Source organism: Antedon bifida, chromosome 2 (assembly GCF_963402885.1).
Source record: "Antedon bifida chromosome 2, ecAntBifi1.1, whole genome shotgun sequence".
NCBI lineage: Eukaryota > Metazoa > Echinodermata > Crinoidea > Comatulida > Antedonidae > Antedon > Antedon bifida.
The window spans coordinates 30762668-30784270 of record NC_136227.1 but is presented as its reverse complement, the minus strand read 5'-3'; the positions used below and the strand labels follow the sequence as shown (position 1 = coordinate 30784270).

General features: G+C 32.8%; 1 protein-coding gene across 3 annotated transcripts; it reads left to right on the top strand.

The window, feature by feature from the left end:
* Positions 1-37: 37 nt before the first annotated feature.
* On the top strand, positions 38-20308 carry LOC144834540 (paxillin-like). 3 transcript variants are annotated; one of them, XM_078689379.1, is made up of 9 exons: positions 38-194; positions 11094-11248; positions 11785-12043; positions 12610-12721; positions 14866-15085; positions 15622-15825; positions 16195-16368; positions 16680-16910; positions 17427-20308. In XM_078689379.1, exons 1-9 carry the CDS (start codon positions 182-184, stop codon positions 17691-17693), a joined length of 1635 nt encoding a protein of 544 aa, XP_078545505.1. In that variant the 5' UTR covers positions 38-181; the 3' UTR covers positions 17694-20308. The 3 variants fall into 3 exon arrangements, with proteins under 3 accessions (XP_078545505.1, XP_078545506.1, XP_078545508.1); XM_078689380.1 differs by lacking the exon at positions 38-194 and adding an exon at positions 8016-8097; XM_078689382.1 differs by lacking the exon at positions 38-194 and adding an exon at positions 8362-8443.
* The last annotated feature ends 1295 nt before the right edge of the window (positions 20309-21603 follow it).

The following is a 21603-nucleotide window of genomic DNA, read 5'->3' as shown; positions in this document are numbered from 1 at the left end:
TGACAGACAGTGTGAGAGACTTTACACACAAAAACACGAAGCATTCAGAGGCTAGAAACCACAACTTGTAAACTTCACAATTTAAAGTTAATTCTTAAGTCAGCTTATCCACCTCTGGTGACATTATTACACAATTTTGTTTGAACTAACATTCCAGTAAAAAGTTATCTACAGACCAAAGATGGAAGACCTCGGTAAGTGAATTTATTTTATAGTTCGAGCACTCCCAATAATTTACTTCCGGAGTTTTTAGGCCTCACCACAACTCCATGATGGTATAACGATGATTCTATACACAGGTGGGAGGACTCAAATTAACTGATACTGATGAATAAAGATTTTCAGCTGGAGGCCTAACCTAACCTTGGAATTTAAATGATTGATATGATATAATTGTTTGTGTTATACTAAAAATTATTGTCACCCAATAATAAGAATAATAATTGATAAATTAGAAAGTAGAAATAAAAAATTTATATTTATGAATTATATAAAATAAGGATTGATTGATGAAATTGAATTACTACTATATAATCCTGTATTGATGAAAGGGTTGTTGATCATTCAGTATTGGTCGCATTTCCTTTTTTGGTCGTATGTTATTCATGACAAATGTACAGTATATATTTCTGTACACTACAGTTAAATTCAGTATCAATTTGTGTAAGTACAGTAATACTGCATCTATGATGGGCCGTGTTTTCTCAATCAGAGATCTATACTTTGTTTTAGGTTGTCCATTTGTAGCATTTGAGCAATCTGATTTGTTTTCCATAAACAAATTCAAATCGAAGAATGTACTGCACTCAGCGTCAAATCTGCAAATATGGGTTTTTAAAATGAGTTTTTGACTTATGTTTAATTTAAAGAGCAAAAAAATACAAAATTTAATTTTATTGTACTTCCATTACATTACCATAATGTTTTTGAAACAATTTACTTTATTTTCATGCATGATGCGTAGGCTGTTATACCTAAACTTTAAATATTTCCTCAACATGTAATTCCAGACATTGAAACCCTAAACAACATCCTGGCAAAGGATTTGTGGTTGCCCAAAAAAAAATCATATAGCAATTTGTGTCTGTTCGTCCAATACCAAAAGGTTAAACTTTATCTACAGTTTTTATGCCATGTAAGCATGCAATTGCAATACATTAGTTATCTCATACTTTTAAAGTAGTGATAAAGTCTCCCTGACAGATTTAATGTACCTGGTCCGGATATATAATAGGTTAACTGCACAATGATTAAACACCCCTACAAAAGTGGTATAATCCATTAAAAAAATTCATGTATTTTTTTTTTTCATCTTTGTGGTTCACCACCACCTTTATTCATTCAATGTTTCATTACATAATTTCTAAACATTTTCTACCTTTTTTCATTATTTTCTGTTTTTCCTCATTGATATCATAATTTTAACCTTTATTATCATAGCATTAATACAAAGTATTTATTTCTTAACTTAAATTAATATCTTTTGTTACTTTAATTTTTAAGCCTTATAAAAATATATAATTTTAAAATTCATAATAGGCATTGGAAATTCTCAGTTCTGTCGTAGTATCAATGAAGTGTTAATAAAATTTGTAGACACTAAGAATGTGCTAACTGAACTGTACTTATTCTATTAAAGTTGTTTGTTATTTCACTTACGGTACAGTACAGTATTACACTGTAGGAAGGACTTTTTGATTTCATGTTGCAGGACTAAACACATTTTCTCTAGATGACTATCTGAAATAGCAGTGAATAGTTGTTGTGATAATTATGTTTCAACCATGGACTATAAATTATTCAATGGTTTAAAAGACTAATTACTGATCTGAGATTATCCCAATGTTTAATCATTGGACTGTAGATCCTGTTAGGTGGAACAAAGGTTTTGTCGACAGCTAAATATTTTGTATTTCAATGGTCAATTTTTAGAATATTTGTTTGAAAGACAGTTGTTTGTCAAGTCAATACTCCATTAAAATATTATCTACTGTACGGTACAATACCTTATAAGTATCTTCCCCTATTTTTATTAGTTATCCGCTTGGTATACCAAGCGGATAACTCCTTGTAATTGTATGAGATCAATATTTTTTTTCTGTATTATTCTTCTTTCCTTCCTTCCTTTTTGTGAGTCGTGTTCCTCTAAAATGTGTAAACATAACATTTCATAACTTTGACAACATATGGGCATTTACGTGAAGTTGTGCACCTCCTATTTTTGAATGACGTCATAGTTGCGCAACGTGACTTACGCGCAATTTTATGAATTTCAATGATTGATCATAGATTAAAAACCAAAAGTCATTTAGTATTGACACTTTGACAAAATTTAAGTCATATCAGGGGCAAACTTTCTACGGATTAAAAATGGCATGTTTGACAAGAAGTTACGCGCGCACGCGCATTTAAAATTTCAAAATGCGCAAAATTAATTTCTAATCAACTTTTTACGCGTTTCTTGTCATTTTGAGCATGTCAAAAATTCCCACGGGCGCGCAATTTTTTATGCGCGCGGTGCGCACATAGCGTTAAAAACATATTTTTTTCTCTTGAATTATATTTTTCAAGCCTTTCCCAGTGATTTTGAAAACAATTTAGACCTTTTCCAGTTTAAATAACGCCATACGAACACGTTGAATTAGACAATTCGTGCGCGTTTTTTATGAAAAAGCTTAAAAAATCGTCAAAATTATGTCTTTTTTTAAACAGTCATAGTTTCTAAAGTAAACCGTTAAACGTTTATTTTTATTACAAAATCTAGAAGTTGATGAGTTGTAGATATCGGATCATGCATCAATAAGGCTAAAAAAACATTGTGACGTCATCGTATGGCCACACGAATGTAAAATATAGGATTTTTGTCTCTTTCGTTATTGCTCATCACATTCAATGGAGCGCATCGCGCTTATCTGTATTCCTTTTTCTCCTACATTTATATATTGTGTAGGTCAATCAACTTTCTTTAGCATGAGATAAAAATATTTTAATTTTTATGACGTCATCATGCCTAAAAATTTTAATTACGTGGGTCATTAATTTCATCTTTACAGTAAATTTTAATCTGTAATAGCTCGTAAGAATAAAATGTGATAATCACGATTAAAACGTTTTCTGGAAGCTATTGGATTGTAGATACGAATTCATGTAAACATTTTGCCAATCGGATGTTGTGACGTCATCATATGGCCAGTTGAATAAAAAAAGTCGTATTTTCATATTTTGCGTAATAGTTCATCACATTTAAAAGGGTGCGCATCTATATTTTACGTATTCAAATTTCTTCTACACGTTAATATGTTGTTCCTGAGATAATTTCCTTCTGAAATTGCTATCTAAGTGTTTCATTTTGATACCGTCGCCATGTTAAAAATTGGAATAAATGGCGGGTCCCGTAATTTCACCTATTCTACACTGTATGTAATATGTATACAGCTTATACTGTTTGCATGTATATACTATATGACACAAAATTCAGCACTAACAGCATGTCATATTCTTCAGTTCTTGTCATAATGCCATAATCTTTATCTGTGTGCAATATTCCAACGTATGACGTGCACGTGGCGTTTGTCGTGGTGCGGATAACTAACTCGTCAAAGTGACGAGTTTCATGTCTAGTTGTATTTTCAAGTTGCAAATTAAAAAATATTTTAATTTAGAGACTCTAAAAACAGTGAATATAGATAGTTTGACGATTATTACATTTTTTATATACTTTTTTTAGATATTTACTCCAGGTGGTTTTGCTGTAACTTTGAATCTGTGTCACCCAGATCTTTTGGAGCCCGTTGGAAATAAGTTATCATAAAACTTTTACGGGTTATCCTAGCATATCTCGGTTGTTTCTGTTCATGTCTTGCTGTTGTTTCTCGTTTTTATGCCAAATTAAAGAATAAAATACGAATTATAGGCCTGATGAACTTATGTTGGAATCTGGGTCTGGGATATTTGTAGAATGTTAACATCAGAAATTCACAAACATACAAATAAAGCTTTCTCTATAAACCAATTACAGGCACTGTTTGTCATCAGTGGTTGGCTGATGTTGATCATTAAAACTAATGATTTGATCTTGAATGTGATGGGCGGATGTGGTATCTGACAGTTCATCCTTTTAATTGACCAATTTACATACAAGTGTATGTCTAAACTGAAATGATAGGATGGTTGTTTATAAATACATGTACAAATAATAATTCAATGTAACCTGAGGTACTGTATGTAACCTGTACAGTAAATATGTAGTTTTTGTGAGGTTTAAAAAAACATGCAGTACCTGTAATTACAGTAAAATACTGTAGATACCACCAGATATTTAAATACTTTTTTCTCAAATTGTGTATATAAGCATGGAGGTATACCTCCATGATATAAGGCTGCATTTATGTGCCTCGGGCACCTCTATTAGTTGTAGGTATGTAAATTATAATAGAGAAGTCTATATTATATATATAACATGAATACACTGAGGCAATAGATAAAACTGGATGTGTGTCATAAACTTAAATGGCATGAAATGTATCACATAGAGTATGCAGATTTTGCGGTTTACTATAAACTTTATGAACTCTATGATAAGTACTGTGAGATAAACATACTGTACCATAAGCTGATGTTTCCTATGTCATGCCATCAATTATGATTCTGTTTTTTATATTGGTTTTAACATGGAGGTATAAAACTGTGTACAAGCTTTTAATAACAATAATAATGTCCTGGATTTATATAGCGCCTAATGCTGTGAAACCTCTAAGCGCTGAACATTATTACCCCAGTCATTTTTTTGGATCAAACACGTATGGAAACATACTCCCATAATGCAGCTAGTAATCAGCGCAAAGTTGTGTCTTGATCTAATAAGCAATTTTTTCTTTTCTAGTAGAAACGAGGCAAGTTGCAATTGTCCCCAATTTTGAATAGTTTCATTTTCAACATTTTGCAAATAAAACCTGATACAGATTTTGACCTACTGTATAGTTACAAAAAGGCAACTACAGTATCTGAATTGATACATAAAACCTAACTCATTAGATACAGCTCACATTCGATCAACAACTGAATTCTTGTTATTCTAGATAGAATGTTGAAATTGTATCCTAGAGCTAGGCTTCATCCTACAGGTTGGGAGTGCCTTGAGATATACCTCAAGGTACTCAGCCAATCCAGGGTCAAGTACCTTCCAGCACATTGCTTCTTCTGGTTTCATCACCATGGTTACCGAACACAGTGGTCTGAAACCTGAAACGAATTCTCTCAGAGGGATGCCACTGGTTTTACTGTTTAAATGCATTGTATGCCTATTGTTAAATAAAATAAAATTGATAATATTCTAGTAAAAGAAAGAAATAGTACTATAATATAGTAATAAAGTGGTATGACCACTGTACTGTTTTGTTCAATTTGGTACAATTTTATGATAACCACCAAATTTTATATGAAATTGTTTCTAAGATGGTTCCAAAAAAAAAGTAAACGGTCTTAATAGTGTTCTTTTTAAGACAGAAAATTATTCAATTTAATATTTATCATCACAATTGTTTTTTTAAATAGCACCACACTAATTGTTTATTGTTTAGGATTTTCATGCAATATGAGACATACTACTGTAACTAACTTTACTGTATCAATTGGTGATTTTGTTTTGCAGAATAATTTGCATCAACAACATTTTTGTGTGTAAATTAATGCATTTTACTTTTAAATAGTACTGTATGCAAAATATTTTTATGAATGATTTAGTGTCATTTTGCTGATTGACTGATAAGAATGATTAATTTGTTGATTGAACATAAACTAAATGGTTTATATGCATTTGTTTAGTCTGAGTAATGTATTGATTGATGTTCTGAAAAAAGGATGACACCATATGAAACTGAGAGCTATACTTTACTCTGCAGTTTGATTTGAATCTATTAGGAAAATCATAAAAAATGTCATTAGAAATAAATGTATACATATAAAAGATCCAGGTATTTTGTGTTTTATGATATATAGTTATTTTTTTATACTGTTTATAATTGTGCCTCTTTTACTTTAAATTTGTATATTGATTGTAAACAAACGTTATCAGCCAATGGCTGCTGTTTTGTATATGTGTTCTATACCTAAATAAATTAAAAAAAAAAAAAAAAAAAAGGATACAGTAGCCCAAAAAGCTTATTATTATTATTATTAGCTTATTTCCATTTGGGATCCTTTTATAATCTAAAAGGTAAAACATAAAAAAAAACAAAGAACAAGCATGCAACAAAAATACCAGGAGAAATTAACTGTAAATAAAGTTTAAATACATTTCTAACAGGGTCCAGTCAATCTAGAAATACAGTAATAGCATATATGGAAAATAACAATATTTTAAACAAAACAATTATATTACAGTATTTTATACAGTACGCTATAATTTTCTACTATCCAATATAGTAATTTAAGTAATGTATTTTTAATATACATTAATTTTTTATATTTGTAAAATTGTACTCATTTTGGCTGCCTGTATGATTTCTATAGATAAATAAAATATACCTTGAATATACTGTACAGAATACTGTATAACAGTAAATGTTGAAGATAAAACTTTTAAATTTTAAATGTATGGTACAGATGTACAAACTATACAAACAAACATATACTAAAGTAGTCAAATGTAAAACGGATCAATTTTATTTGGAAGTGAAGCGGAGAAACCCAATGGAGGTCGCCAGCTTTAATTTTCGTTCACTGCGATTCAAGTTTATTTTGAATTATGGCATGCATTCTTCGAATAATTTCTCAGATATCTATGCCAATTGTTGACATTTAGGATACTGTCTGTAGTATATCTGTTTAGATCAGTATGACAACCTGGCATATTTTGTTTACCTTAGAAATTTGAATCCGAAATATAAATACGTTTTCAATTTAAAAAAAATCTTGTGTATAACATTTATAATTTAAATGATACAGTAAAGTTTTTCTACTTTCTACTACACTAACTCAATTATTGAGGATCTTTTCTTTAATGTATAATTTTAAATAATTTTTATTTTTGGATCTGATCTTTCGACTAGTGCAAATGCCTTAACGATTTCTTGTTAATTCTGGAAGATTTGATTGATGTTTCTGTTAGTTTCTTTATTTCCTTATCTGAGGTGCCTTGAAGCTAAGGTGGATTCACCTTGTAAGGCACCTGGGTGTAAAATATTGAATAAAAAAAACCAAAACAAATGTTTACAGTACAATTTTGTTTGACGCATTCTACTAATGAAACCATGTTTTTTTGACACCTGAAAGTGTGATTAAAGGGATGTAAAACGTTTCCCCTTGTGATCATTTCAATCCTCTTCCTTCATCAGGTGTTTTTTACTTCCTGTCAACATCCCACGCAGTGACAGTGACGCATTGATGATGTTATCCCACATCTTGTGGTTAAAATCCCTTCACAGGTGAAATTGAAAAATGTTACATATTTTCCGACTAAGTTGAGTTTTATTAGGTGTTATTAATACTTCCTGGGGTATTACCAATACCCATACTTCCGCCTAATGAATGCATAGTTCGTAACATGTGTTGCTATGTATGGTCTTTATTGGGTCAACGCCCTATTCATGAGAAGCTACCATTTTACACCGCCACTCACCTGAACATAATTTCAGTAAAATGATAATTGATATGCTATCAAAATTATTTCAATAATAGCATTTATTATTAATACAGATCCTACTACTATAAATACTGTACTGTTTTTATTGACCATAAATGTTAACGAATGTAATAAACTACAGTAGGCCTACTATACTTTGTATAGAATATACTATATTATAGAAAGTTATTAAGATGTTATAAAAAACTTAACTAAGTATCTATTAGTTTTGAGATATAATCACAGTCTGGGATCAATTTAAAACAGTGTTTAATTTTATTATTTAAGAAAACATTTGTATTTAAACACCCCTATTAAGAATGGAAGATGCCAGATTTGGGTCAGTGTCTTGGTATGTATGCTCACTGCATACCAAGTAAAGAGGTAGCCCTATTGCACAAATAAGGCCATCTCAGATCAGATCCTCACAAGGTGCTTCCCAGCAGTATATCAAGCCCTCTTTAGCCGGAAAACAGGTAAATATTCCTACAAATTACGTTCTAATGATGGTGTCGCATTTCATGATGTGTTGAGGAGGATGTTGATGATTCAGTGAGGTGTGGAAACGGAGGGGAGTTCTCTCGGTATCAAGCGCTTAACGTTCTGTTTGGTCTCTGTCAGTTTTGGAAATAGGAGGACGTGGTATATTATTTTAAGGATTGAAACAAGCTATTTAGTTTTGACAGTATATTGTGCTAGTGTTTATGTTGTTTGAGGGTTTTAAACAAGAGGACCTTTAACATTTAAAGTTAGGTTTTATTTCCTGTTTCTGTTTTGGGAATTTGTTTTCGATCTTCTCATATCACCTTTCATTTTCATCAGGTATGTCATCTTTCCGTTTTAAATTATTTTATTAGGTAATATAAAACTTCATTTTTATATTATGTAATCATAGAGTGTTTTGTTTTGTAGGGAAAGTAGGTGTACAGTATTGTATAGTACCTTCAAGTGATTTAGTTTATTAGTTTCAAGTTTACAGTAGGGTTTCAGTGTGATATAAGATATATAATCAATGGGTGTTTTTTTATTTTTTTCGGTTATACTGTGTAAAGCATATCACTGTGTTAGTTACCAAACACCAAACTTTATTTTTCTATGTATGTTTGTCTGTAAAATAGTATCATCAGTCGATATGGCATCATGGCAATGAGAAAAAAGTGGAAAGTTTTTAAGCAAGGGAGATTCTTAGGGTGGGTCCTACAGTATTGTGTTTAGGAGAATGAAAACAATGTATGTTCAATAAAACCTTAATCTATATCTAAAAATGTTGTTATAAATTTAAATAAATAGAAACAAACCTACTGTATGTTAATTAATAAATGAGGCATGAATATATTTCTTTAATTAAACAAAGCCTTCAAAATATGCATGTTGACATCACAAGTTGATTAGGAAAGATATGAATTAATACTTATTAAATGCTTCAACTTAATTCAATGCCAGGGTCAATGCCATTCTCATCAGTTTGTCAAGGACACTATATAAAGTTTGAATTGACAGAATAACAATTGTACTGTAATTGAACATTTCTTTTTTTTTTTGTGCGGAATGCCTCTTTCATATTTATTATGAAAAAAATGGTTTTACTGTTTTTGAAAGGTTTGTGTGTTTGTTGCTACTTGGCGATGAAGCATTTTACTGTATGTGTTTGGAGTGCTACTGATACTATACAATTCTAAAGACAATTGCATATCCCATTGACAAATTATCCTCTGTACCTTGAAATTCAAGTACTGTCATCCTCCTACCCCCTCCAACTATATACCCCCCCCCCCCCCCCCCAGAAAAATGGGCTGACTTTGGGGGATTTCGGACTATACCTGAGGAAACCCTGGTTCAGGTAAAAAAATTCTTGTAAAAACTCATGTGAACTGACTAGACTTTACAGAGAGAGGATTACACTTACATTCAGACCAAAAGTCAATACTGGGACTATACCTGGGGATATGCCTGTTTATGACATCAGACATAAAGTATGTGGTGGGATTAGACCTGCAGTGGGATTATACCTGAGGATATACGGTAGTTATCCTGGGGAATGTTCCAGGGGATATACAGTCACACTGTATTTATCCAAAGAGAAGTAATATTCCAGAGATAGTGTTTTGTACTGTTGTTGTTTAAACAGTTTTCCATGGACTGGTTCTGTCAATTTTAAAACTGTCTTAAAAATTATCATCCATGTTTTTGTGTCTGCAAAACTCATTATTCACTTCAGTAAATGCTTGTAAATGTTTCATTAACTGGTAATAATACATGCATCTGTTATAAATGCAAATGAACCAAGTAGCTTAATAAATAAATGATGTGAGGAATAATATGATCTGATTCCTGATTAAAATATCCATCAATTTTATAAGTACTTTACGAATGACTCATCAATTTCACACTGGGGAAATTATTCATAACACAATGTTGCTCTAGTCTGGTAAATATAAACATCAACATTTTGTTATTTCCTTGGTTTTTTAAGCAACAAAATACAACTAAATCTGAGGTTCAGTATTCTATGTGTACAGTAGTAGTGCTTACACAGTATAATAAGAGTTAGACATAATAAGGTATAAAGACGAAGTATAATACAGTACATACTGCACATAGTACAGTACTGTAATATAAGACATAATCGACATATGAGACCTAATACATAGTATAAGCATCGACCTAATTTATAGGTGTCCATGGTATAAGACATACTGTAGTATATTGTAAGACCTACAGTAGTCACATACTTGGTTTAAGTACATACCTTACTGTACAGTACATGTATTCTATGTATACACTTTTATGTTTTACACATAATGTTATATTACATTCTTTTGTCCCTGTTAAAACTCCCACATACCCAGCAGGAACATTCCAGCAGACACATACTCTTAATGTAATTAGAAGGGCGAGGCAAATGTGTTGCAGCACATACTTGTACCTTTAAAAACACAAGGGCATTACTGTACGTTTATATGGATATTTTTGTAACAGTTATGTGCTAGTCTTCATTTTTTTTTAGCACAAAGTGGTTTACAGTATGTCCTTCTACATGCTTCACCTACTGAGGATATTAAGTACACATAAACATCTCTTCCTATGTAAAATTATCCTAACTATTGTTTTGATAGTGGTTTTAATGGGAATACTGGTATTCCATATAATCTGGAATACTAAAGCTATTAGGGAAGTTGTTAACTACAGAAAAACTTGCTTCTTATAGTTTGTTCATGTTTGTTAGGTAAATTATGGAAGTACAGGTATAAAATTGTATACCTCCATGGATGAACAAACTATTATAAGACTATTTCATGCCTAGCTTACTTTACCTACTGTTGATAAACCAACAATATAACCCTCTTTGTAGTCGCCCTTTCTCTCTCCCCGAAGAGAGTATAACATTATTAATAATAATATGTAAAGAATAAACACCCCCATAGAAGAGCAAGAATAAAACTTTTTTTTTACTGAATTGTTGTCATTACAGATAAATTACTAGAAGAGCTCCAGAACACTTCAACTCAGTTGAGTTCAGGAGGACGCCTATCAACAGTGCAAACCACCCCTGTTCCACCAAGCCCTGTTTCCCCCTTGTACTCAGAAATTCCAAACGGTAATCAACAGCCACCCAGAAAACCTCAGGTATGAAATACAAAATGTTTGTCTATTTCATGCCTTCACTAGATCTCAATTAAATGCTATGATGACGGTAGTGTACATTATAGTGACGGATCCAGCATTTTGAAATAGGGAGGCCCCACCAGGGCCTAAAATGGTGAAATGAAGGGCTGAGCTAAATGTGATATCCTATCTTTTGCATTACAATTTGCGACTTTTAGGGGTGGGGGGTGTGTGTGGGCCATCTGGACCCCCTTGAATCTGCCCCTGCATTAGAGCTTGTTCATGTGGTTGGTGGATTAGTTAATTATTGTAAAGGGGTATTTCAAAGAACTTTTATCTTACCAACATGCTGCCTACCTTGCACTCTTTCTACTACCAAGAGCAAACCAATCAGTGTCTCTGTTGGTTGAAAATTGAATTGAAATGCCATTTCCAGTGCTGATGTACTGTACTATAGATGACCCATTGCCATTCTTAGAATTCTTTTCCTGACGAAATTGTGCTATTCACAGAAAAACACATTAACATTAAATTGTTTTCTTTAATTTTATAATTAGCATCAGGACATTCCAACGAACCACAGCAACTCCAATCCTCAACACTTCAGCCAACCATCACCCTTATACAGCGAGATCGAGTTGGACTTCAAGACTCAACATTCCAACGCCCCTCCCCCAAAACCAGCCTATAAGGGAGAAGCAGTGAACAACTTTGCCAATAGTACCTACCAGCCAGGTAACAACATGACAGCCCTAAGCAATCTGTCTGAATTAGACAGTTTACTGGAGGATTTAGCTGCTGCACAAAACGTATCGGGTAAGCTTTGAAACTATAAAGTAATTATTATTATGGTAGAATTTTAAGAAGCAGGTAATTCTAACAGAAACCCTACTCATCATTGGGCTAAAAAAACTCCTGGAAACCAAACAGAACTAATTAAAAGATTTTATCTTTAATTCTGAACTTAATTCTGTAGAGTATGAAATACTGTATGAAAACAAAAATATCTAACAATAGAGTGTTTAGTTCATTCCCAAGTCAAAGTTTAGATGAAAGGAAGGTATGAACTTTAATACAGGCAATAAAATCATTATTATTGATAATATATTGATAGTCTATTGATAAGGCTCATCAAAAACAAACTTTACTGTACAAACAACTAATAAAGTAAAATAAAGAATTCTACCTTAAACCAGATTACTTCATCATTTAAAGTATTTTTTATACATAATTTGTATATTGGAAGTTTCATTACAGTTGCTGGGCCTGGATACTACTGTATTTAATACAGTTGAGGGGCCCTGATACAGTATGTTTCTTAATACATTTGCAGGCCCCTGATATTGAAACATTCAAGACATAATAACTGTTTTTCTTTGCAGCTAAACCAGTTGTGACTAAAGCGCCACCACCACAGACTGCGCCTAAACCTAAAAAGCCATCCCGCCCTGATGTTGATAGCTCTTTCACAGAAGTAGATTCACCTAGAACAAAGTAAGTCATTGTACTACAAATGGTTTTGTGAGGGGTTGTGTTTGTTTACCTTGCTCCCGATTAAATCAACATAGACTGCAGCTCTAATTTGTGTTTGGTTGCCCCCACTTGGTGCTTGTGGTGAACTAATATGACTTGGATAGGCAATAGACTTTATACTTTGAGGTTATGACCTTAGTTGAAGTTTGGTTATGAATTCAAGTTTACTGTAAGCACAACTCATAAACTGCCAATTTCATAATCAATAAAAGTATAGTAGTTTTTTTTTTGCTTTTATAAATTAGATATTAGATTTATGAGTTTATTATGTGCCTAGCTTACCTTGATAAAACAACAATATCCTTTCTCCTCGAAGAGTGAGAAATAAAATTTGAAAAGTAGAAGTTTTCATTGAATCCCCCTCTCCACAAATGGTATAGTCCATGAACTATGCCCTCAAGTGGGAGCCTGCCTACAAACCACCATCATTAATTTATGTTTTGAAACATCATCACAATTGGTAGTCAAACATAAGCCTTTTAGTGGTCAGATAACAACAAGAAGCGTGGAGGAGGGGAGTGGGATGTAGGGAGTTGGCTTCGTCTCCACTCCCAGCAGCTGTTGAGAAGGAGAGTATGGCAAGATCTCTAAAACTTTATGTGACAAAAAATGTGATGTGCCCATATATGGACACGATGATATCATATCACTACCATATTTGGGCACATTACACTAGTTTGGTAGAGGAGACAGAGCTTTATATTCAGTAACCATGACGGTAGACTGACTTGTTGACCTTGTTTTCCAGCTTGTTTTACAAATCCCTTTTCCTCCCCAAACTATTTCCTTAATTACCCCAAATTAGCGCTCATGACGTGTTTCGCTAACTATGACATTGATTCATGACGGAAGGAAGTCGGCTTTTTTTATGCAAATCTGTACTAGGCTAGGTAATTTTAACAGTCCTCAACTCTGACTTGTCTGTCTTGTCTTTTAAAAATTTAGAGAGAGCTATACAGTATTGCATGAATGTAGTTGTACTGAGGCAGTAGGAACATTCAACTTAAATGTAACCTACCCAGCCTAGTAAGGCCTTCCACAGAGTTTAATAGCTTTATAGAGCCACTATCTATTAATCTAAATTATATTGTGTGAGGATCTGAACAACTATCTGGCATCAACCTTAAACTATATAGCCCTGTATTTATCATAAATTTTGATATAATTAATTTGTATTTGGCAGATAAAAAATGTCACTATTGTTCTTCTATTCAGATTTGCTATTTTTAAAAATAGATAGATAATAAATAATAGTTTTAATTGACCTTGTCCTTAGAGACAGTCTGACCTTTAGTCCAGTTTCTCAACAGACTCAATTACTCAGCGCCCTAGCTATGTGTTGCTATCAGGCACTAAAATGTTACTTTCCTACAAAATACAAAAAAAAAAAGTTGGATGGCATTGTGCCAGGTATAAATAATTGTTTAGCCTCCCAGTGTAAAGCTGTGAACATTTCCTTTGACTGTGTACCAGTCACTGCGACCAAGATGTTTTCAGCTGTGAAGGGCCGCTACCCTGAGTACGAGGAGTGTCATTTTGATGGCGTGTATATGACGATGTAAGTTGGTTTTGTTAGGCTTGGTGATTTAGACTTCATAGACAAGCGTAAGGACGATCTGGGCTGTGTGGTTTTAGTTCCTCTTTTAATTTTAATTTTGTGAAACCTGAAACATGTAGGTCTACAGTTTGTTGTTTTGTATTTTAGACTTGTATGTAAGTTTTTTGTAGGATTCAAAATGTTTTTATCGGGGCATTGAAAATTTTTTACAAGAGTGCGTGCCAATTATATACATAATATATTATTTTGTGTCAGGTATTTTTCTATTCAGGGCTATTTTACTTTTTATGTTCGACAAAAAATTAACAATGTACAGAAATAATATATATAAATTGTGTACAGAATTTGTCAGCATTTGGCTGTTTTTGTTTGTATGGTTTTATAGGAATGAGTAAATATACCTGAATTTAATAATGTTTCTGTACAAGCCTATGTAGTTTGATGGTGATGCTCAAGAGGTTGTAGAATCAAGCAATAGTCAGGTCCCATTATATATAGTTATTTTTACAAAATAGATTCATAACAGTTTTTCTTTTCACTTTTCTAGTGGACAAAGGTCCCAGCCATTCCAAGGCGGCAAAACAGTAACAGTAACACAGACTACAAGCTACGGTCAACATGCTCCTAGCTACACTCAGAACCCACCTGCCCCTTTACAGCAACCACCGATTAAAAGCCCACCAAACATCAGCTCACCACCCCCTCGCTCTGCATCTTCAGCTACTAAGGAGCTGGATGACCTGATGGAGTCATTATCAGACTTCAAGGTAAATAAACAAATAATAAATGAGTATTGTGCTTATAAACATCTCATTTGAGGCTTGGGGAGGGTGGTGAAAAGGTCATTAGATACTAGGTCAAGATTGAACACTGGACCTTGGATTGAACCCTGGACCTACACTATCAAACTTTTTAGTGATGACAAAATGTGATGTGCCCATATATGAACTTGATGATCACTATCACTACCATATTTGGGCATATCACCACCATATTTGGGCACATCACATAGTTTTTGGTAAAACTAGTTTGATAATGTTTGATAGTGTAGACAGAGCTTTAGATGCTCACCACCAAGCTACAGCTCCACTACTTAGCAGAGTTTTGTGTGAAGTCAAATTTTTGGAGGGTTAATTTAATTTGTCAAGTTTCATTCTTGTTGAACATGCATTATAATTAAAATTTGACAAAAAAATCTGAAGACAGATTTGTCAGATATAAATATTCTGAGTATTCAAGACAATGCATGTCAATTATTTTGAGATTGAGTTTTAAGCCTACCAATGTATTTTTGTTCTCATAGATGAATCATATATCACCTGTTGAAACAGTACCTAACGACCCCATCAGAACAGCACCAATATCACAGCCAGTACCAGCTGAACACAACTCCAGCAATCAGCTAGACTCCATGCTTCGTCATCTAGACTCGGACATGAGTCGTCAAGGGGTCAACACGGTAGCTAAAGGTCACTGTGCTGCTTGCAACAAGCCGATTGTTGGACAAGTAAGCGTTCATTTTTTACAGTTGTTTTTATTAATCATTTATTATGACATTCGTCTTGGGTAAGACATTATGTTCGCTAATCGCTTCCATAATCACTTTCGGTGGCCTGATGGTCTGTCTTTAACCTTTCGATTGATGTATTTATTTTTTAGTATATGCACGTACACCTTTTTAATTAAACTACAGTATTTAAACAGAAATATTATATTTATGTGCTTACTATTGCCATGTTTCTTTCTATTTTTCATATACATACCCACAAAAACATTATTAAAAATTATAAACATTAACCAAGTTAACAACCTACTGCATCAAACAATATATGTACAAAAACGTTGAGTTAGCATTTCTGTGAACCTTCCAATACAGGTTGTGACAGCTCTTGGCAAGACTTTCCATCCAGAACACTTCACCTGCAGTCACTGCCATCAGGAATTAGGCTCTTGCAACTTCTTTGAACGAGAGGGAGCAGCTTTCTGTGAGCGGGATTATCATAATCTATTTTCGCCAAGATGTGGTTACTGTAACGGGCCGATTCTTGATGTAAGTTATCTTATAATATTAATGTTCCCATTTTAGTTTGTAAGGCAAAAGCATGGTTAAATTAAATCAGTTTGATTTCATACAACCACACAATGCAAGAACACTGGAAAATTAAGTACAGCGTGTAGCCAAGATGCGGGGTGAACCAGCTCTATGGCAACTAACGTTGACGAGCAGCAAAGCAGGTTTGATTTCACACAAGTGGTGACAAACACAATTATTGGAAGGGCATTTTCTTACGTTGCATTAACTGTAGTGATTATGTCTATATTCTTGCAATAAATTTCTCAACATATGTTATTAATTTGTAGAAATGTGTTACAGCGTTAGACAAAACATGGCACCCAGAACATTTCTTTTGCGCTCAGTGTGGTCGTGCATTTGGAGAAGACGGCTTCCACGAGAAGAACGGCAAAGCGTATTGCAGAGAAGATTACTTTGATATGTTTGCACCTAAATGCGGTGGTTGTCACCGTGCAATCATGGAAAATTACATGACTGCATTGAACACTCAGTGGCATCCTGAATGTTTTGTGTGTGGGGTAAGATCACTTTTATATATGAAAATGCCAGATGGGCATTTTTAAAAACAAGGAATTATATTTGGCATGGTAGTATGAAACAATTGCAGTAACCAAGTTGGAACACTTGGCTATCAGCAGTGGCGTAACTGCTATGAGCGCTCACTGGCTAAACCCAGGGGCCCCAGAGCTCAAAGGATCCCAGAGCATGAGTATCGTCAATGCATCTACCCAGTGTTGGAGGGCCCTTAGGAGTGCTAAACCCAGGCCCCTTTGCCCTGTGCGTTACGCCACAGGCAGAAAGACTTGGGTAGGATAGATAAGAGAGAATGAACTGACCACCTTACCACATATTTCTGAGGCTTACTTCAATGAGCTCCTAAAAGTTCATTAACATATGTTCAGAATTAATGTATACAGGAGTGTAATGCAAAAATCTTGTTCATACTAATACTGACATACTAAAAATTGTTTTCTTCTCAACAGTCTTGCTAATACTAATAATAGCATACGTAATTTTATTTTTTTTTCTAACAGGAATGTCGTATGCCTTTCAATGGTGGTAGTTTCTTTGATCACGATGGTATTCCGTACTGCGAGACACATTACCACGCCGTACGCGGATCCCTCTGCGCCGGCTGCAGAATGCCGGTCACTGGGAGATGCATCACAGCCATGGGCAAGAAGTTTCACCCGGAGCACTTTTCTTGCGCATACTGCCTGAAACAACTCAACAAAGGCACCTTCAAGGAGCAGAATGATAAGCCTTATTGCCATACATGTTTTACAAAGTTGTTTAGCTAGAATAATAGACCTATTTTAGCCAAAAACATTGTATAACTGTATATGGCGTACCATAGTACTCAAATATGGTTTTGCCAATAGCAGTATTCTAAAGGCGCTACTTACTGTATTTGAAGTACTTATGATAAGAATTTATCTTCTTAAAAATTGAGACTGACATTTTTGCACATGCAGACTGTATTAAATTCAAACAAATTTATTCTATGCATACATGTGGTACAGTATATTCGTATATGCTTCATATAATATATGGTTGGGTTTGATAGGAATAATACACAGAGTTATTTAGTTGCAACAGTGGGTAGTGCTAGATGTAAGGCAGTAATGTTGAAAATCACATCACTACAACTGAAAGAATAGCAGAAAGAGTAATTATAATACAGTATAGAGGTGGTCCACCAATATTATATGGTATACACTGAACTAATCATGGTGTGTTATAGCCTTGTTGTACTAATTATCTTACAACTAAACTGTGTCAAACCCACAATCTAGAAAACTATTACAGAGCTGTAACGTAGCAATGTTTAAACATTAAAATAGAACATTTACTTGGTTATAATGTAGTGATGTACAACATAGGATTCTATTAGTGTGCTAGAATATATGTAACTTTGCGTGTCCTAGCTTTGCACTTCGCTTCTGTTTTTGTGTATACAGTGCAGTCCCCCAACCTATCAACTACAAACAGCATTTGATTATCAACTGAATGCTGTTGTATGATGTTATACAGATCTTTTTAATAAGTCTTAATAACAGTATTACTGATAGAGATATGCAAATGAGAGATGGCACTGTATTGTATGGTAAGAAGATTGTCAGTTGTACAAAAGAATGTTTTAAATTTCCTACCGAAGTGTATTTTAACATTTACTAAAATTGTAATGGTCTTGTCTTTAAGTGTCTTCTATTATAAGTGGCTAATCATCCTTTATCACAAATTTTTAATACTAAATTAATTTTTCTACTTAGTTTTAATAATAATATTAATTAAAATGCACTATTTATTTTTTTGATAGCAATAATTTATGAACTGCTATAATAGATGAAGGTACTGATTGAAAAAATGTTTTAAAATTACAATTGATTTTAATTGATCAATTATTGATTGTGATTGATAAAATATAATTTGTTACGATTGATTGTATTGATCTAGATGATTGGTTAAAATTGATCTAGTATTTATTGACTGATTGATCTAGATGATTGCTTAAAATTGATCAAGTATTTATTGATTGATTGTATTGATCTAGATGATTGGTTAAAATTGATCAAGTATTTATTGATTGATTTTATTGATCTAGATGATTGGTTAAGATTGATCAAGTATTTATTGATTACATATTGATCTAGACAAGATCAAGTATTGATTGATTGTAATTGATCTCTTATGATCGATTGTTAATTAAAAGTTTTAATGTTTCTCGTTGCGAATGTGCCAAGTTTTGTGTGCTTTTAGAACAAGATGTATATATGAATCTATGTTTAAGATTTGAATAGGAAAATTGCTAATAAATGTGTATTCTGCAATTGCTACTAAATATGACCAAAACATAATAAAGATACGATTGGTTTTCCCATTACATATAATTCACAGTTTATAGGTAGGGTGGTTTTGCTAATTTAAGTGTAATAATATAAGGTTTACTAACACAGTATTTGTAGTACATTAAGATACAGAGTCTGCGATTAGTGTAAGGTCAAAGATCAAAATCACCCGCGTTGTATTTTAGTTCTATATCAACTCTTAACAAATTACAAGGAAACATTACATTTATGAGATTTTTTAAAACCAATTATGCAATTTAAATTTTCTTTGTGTTTTTGGTCAGTTATAGTTTTATAAGTATTAGGCTTCAGATCTAGAATATTTAATGTATTTTGTGCAAACAAATCACATATTCATTCATTATTTATCGTATTCATTTATTATTACTATAAGAGCGGAATACCATGCAAATAATCAGGCATTTTACTTCTACGTTTTTGAATTTTAATAATATATAAATTCATGCTTAAGTTGCCTTTTGTTTTTATTTAAGAATACAACAAAATATGATTTGTATGATCTGTGGTTATATTATATACAATTCATTTATGTACTGTAATCTTGGTGCTTCTAAATCTAACTGTAGCAAGGTCACATTTTTTATGTAAACAATTTAATATGTGAAAAATAATATAAATGCTATTTGGAATTACAGTCTACATTATTCTTCACCAAATACTTAATTCTGGTTTTCCAGATTATTCGGAAAAGAATTTGAGAAACCTTAAAAATTTCTCAGTTGTGGGAAAGATAACTATGATCTTTTTCTAAACATTTCATGCATCAAATGATAATTTTTATTCGGTATTTTACACATTTCACAATTTAAAGGTAAAATGTATGTAAAACTATATAATGTGCAAGCTAATTGCATGGCTATACTTAATGATTTTTCCATGTCTTATATCTGAGCTCTGATTGGTTAAGTACACAATGTTTGGTTATTATTTCATGTGAGTATTAATGTAGCTCATAAAAAAATGTTTTTTTTAAATAGAATTGTACAGGAAATGATAAGACAGTTAGGGATGATTTTTTTTTGTAAAATAAATATCTTCAATATCTTGCAATTATTACTGTTTTTATTATTATTCAATAGATAGTGTAATTTACTATGGCAAGGGGGTTTGTTCGGACGTAAAGTTACCAATACAAATACCTCAGAAGAATAAACAGATTAATTTAGTTAATAACTGTGGCAAATAATAGAAAGGAATGTTCATGGATAAATATCATGCTAAAATGCAGAAGAGGAATCAAATTAATAAGTTATAATGTTGAAAAGCATGCAGTTGAATTTATTATAATCCTGATAAAATTAATACACAGAATAATGTGGGCCTCAACAGCAGCTCTAAGCAACAATTTTGTAATAATTGGGCAAACTCGATTGATTTTCTGGCAACGACAAAGTAAGATTTATAAATAAAAAAACGTGTAATCAAGTTTTTAGTCGACGACAGCAGATCCAACAAACGTTTTATAAAGGTATGTATTTTAAAAATTGTTATGCCACTAAATGAAATTAAGAGTTTATAATGTTATCTTCAAATAAAAATGTTTTGATTTGAGTATTAACTACGGAAAAAGCTACCAACAGCGTCATATTCTAGGCCGACCAAACTAGGCCAGTGTAGTTACGGACTTGACAGGAGTTAATACAGGTGCTGGACCTTCGAATTTCGAATGAAGTCGTTTCGTCCTTATTACTATTATATACTATCCGTTTCTATCTAATTTCTTTATATCTGTTCAGTACGTAAAACTTTAAATTCGTTTTTAAGGAAATATTTTTAATTTTATATTTTAATTTCGTTTTTAAGGAAATATTTGTAATTTTATATTTTGTAGGTATTTGTTGAAAAATGCCACGTTATGCTCAGATCGTCATGGGTCCGGCTGGTAGCGGAAAGGTAAGAAATGCAAGAAATCACTGAAGCTTGACTGAAATTGTACTCTCCTTTACATGTGTCTATTGTTTATACTTGACTTTTGTTAAAATGTAATAAAGTAGACTACCATGACCTACATTCATGATCGTTAAAAGTTCCTTTTGTTTTTTTTTTAGTCTACCTATTGCAGTCGTATGCATCAACACTTTGAGAACAGTAAGAGGACAGCCTTTATCATAAATCTTGATCCCGCAGCAGAGTATTTCAGTTATCCTGTACTAGCAGGTTTGTATCATTTGTATGGGCACGCTCTGGCTTAGTTTAAATTACCCGCTAAGTTGGCTTCATGGACCAATTATCGCTAACTTTGGTGGGTAGGTGGATAACTAAGCCTACCCATGGTTTCTTTATTAATAAATTGAACTGTAGCCCTACAGTATTTATTGTATGCGCTAAGGTTAACTGACTA

Coding starts and splice junctions, on each gene's coding strand:
- LOC144834540 (XM_078689379.1), top strand. Junction 12,722..14,865: donor GTAGATTCACCTAGAACAAA/GTAAGTCATTGT, acceptor TCACTTTTCTAG/TGGACAAAGGTCCCAGCCAT. Junction 15,826..16,194: donor ACAAGCCGATTGTTGGACAA/GTAAGCGTTCAT, acceptor CTTCCAATACAG/GTTGTGACAGCTCTTGGCAA.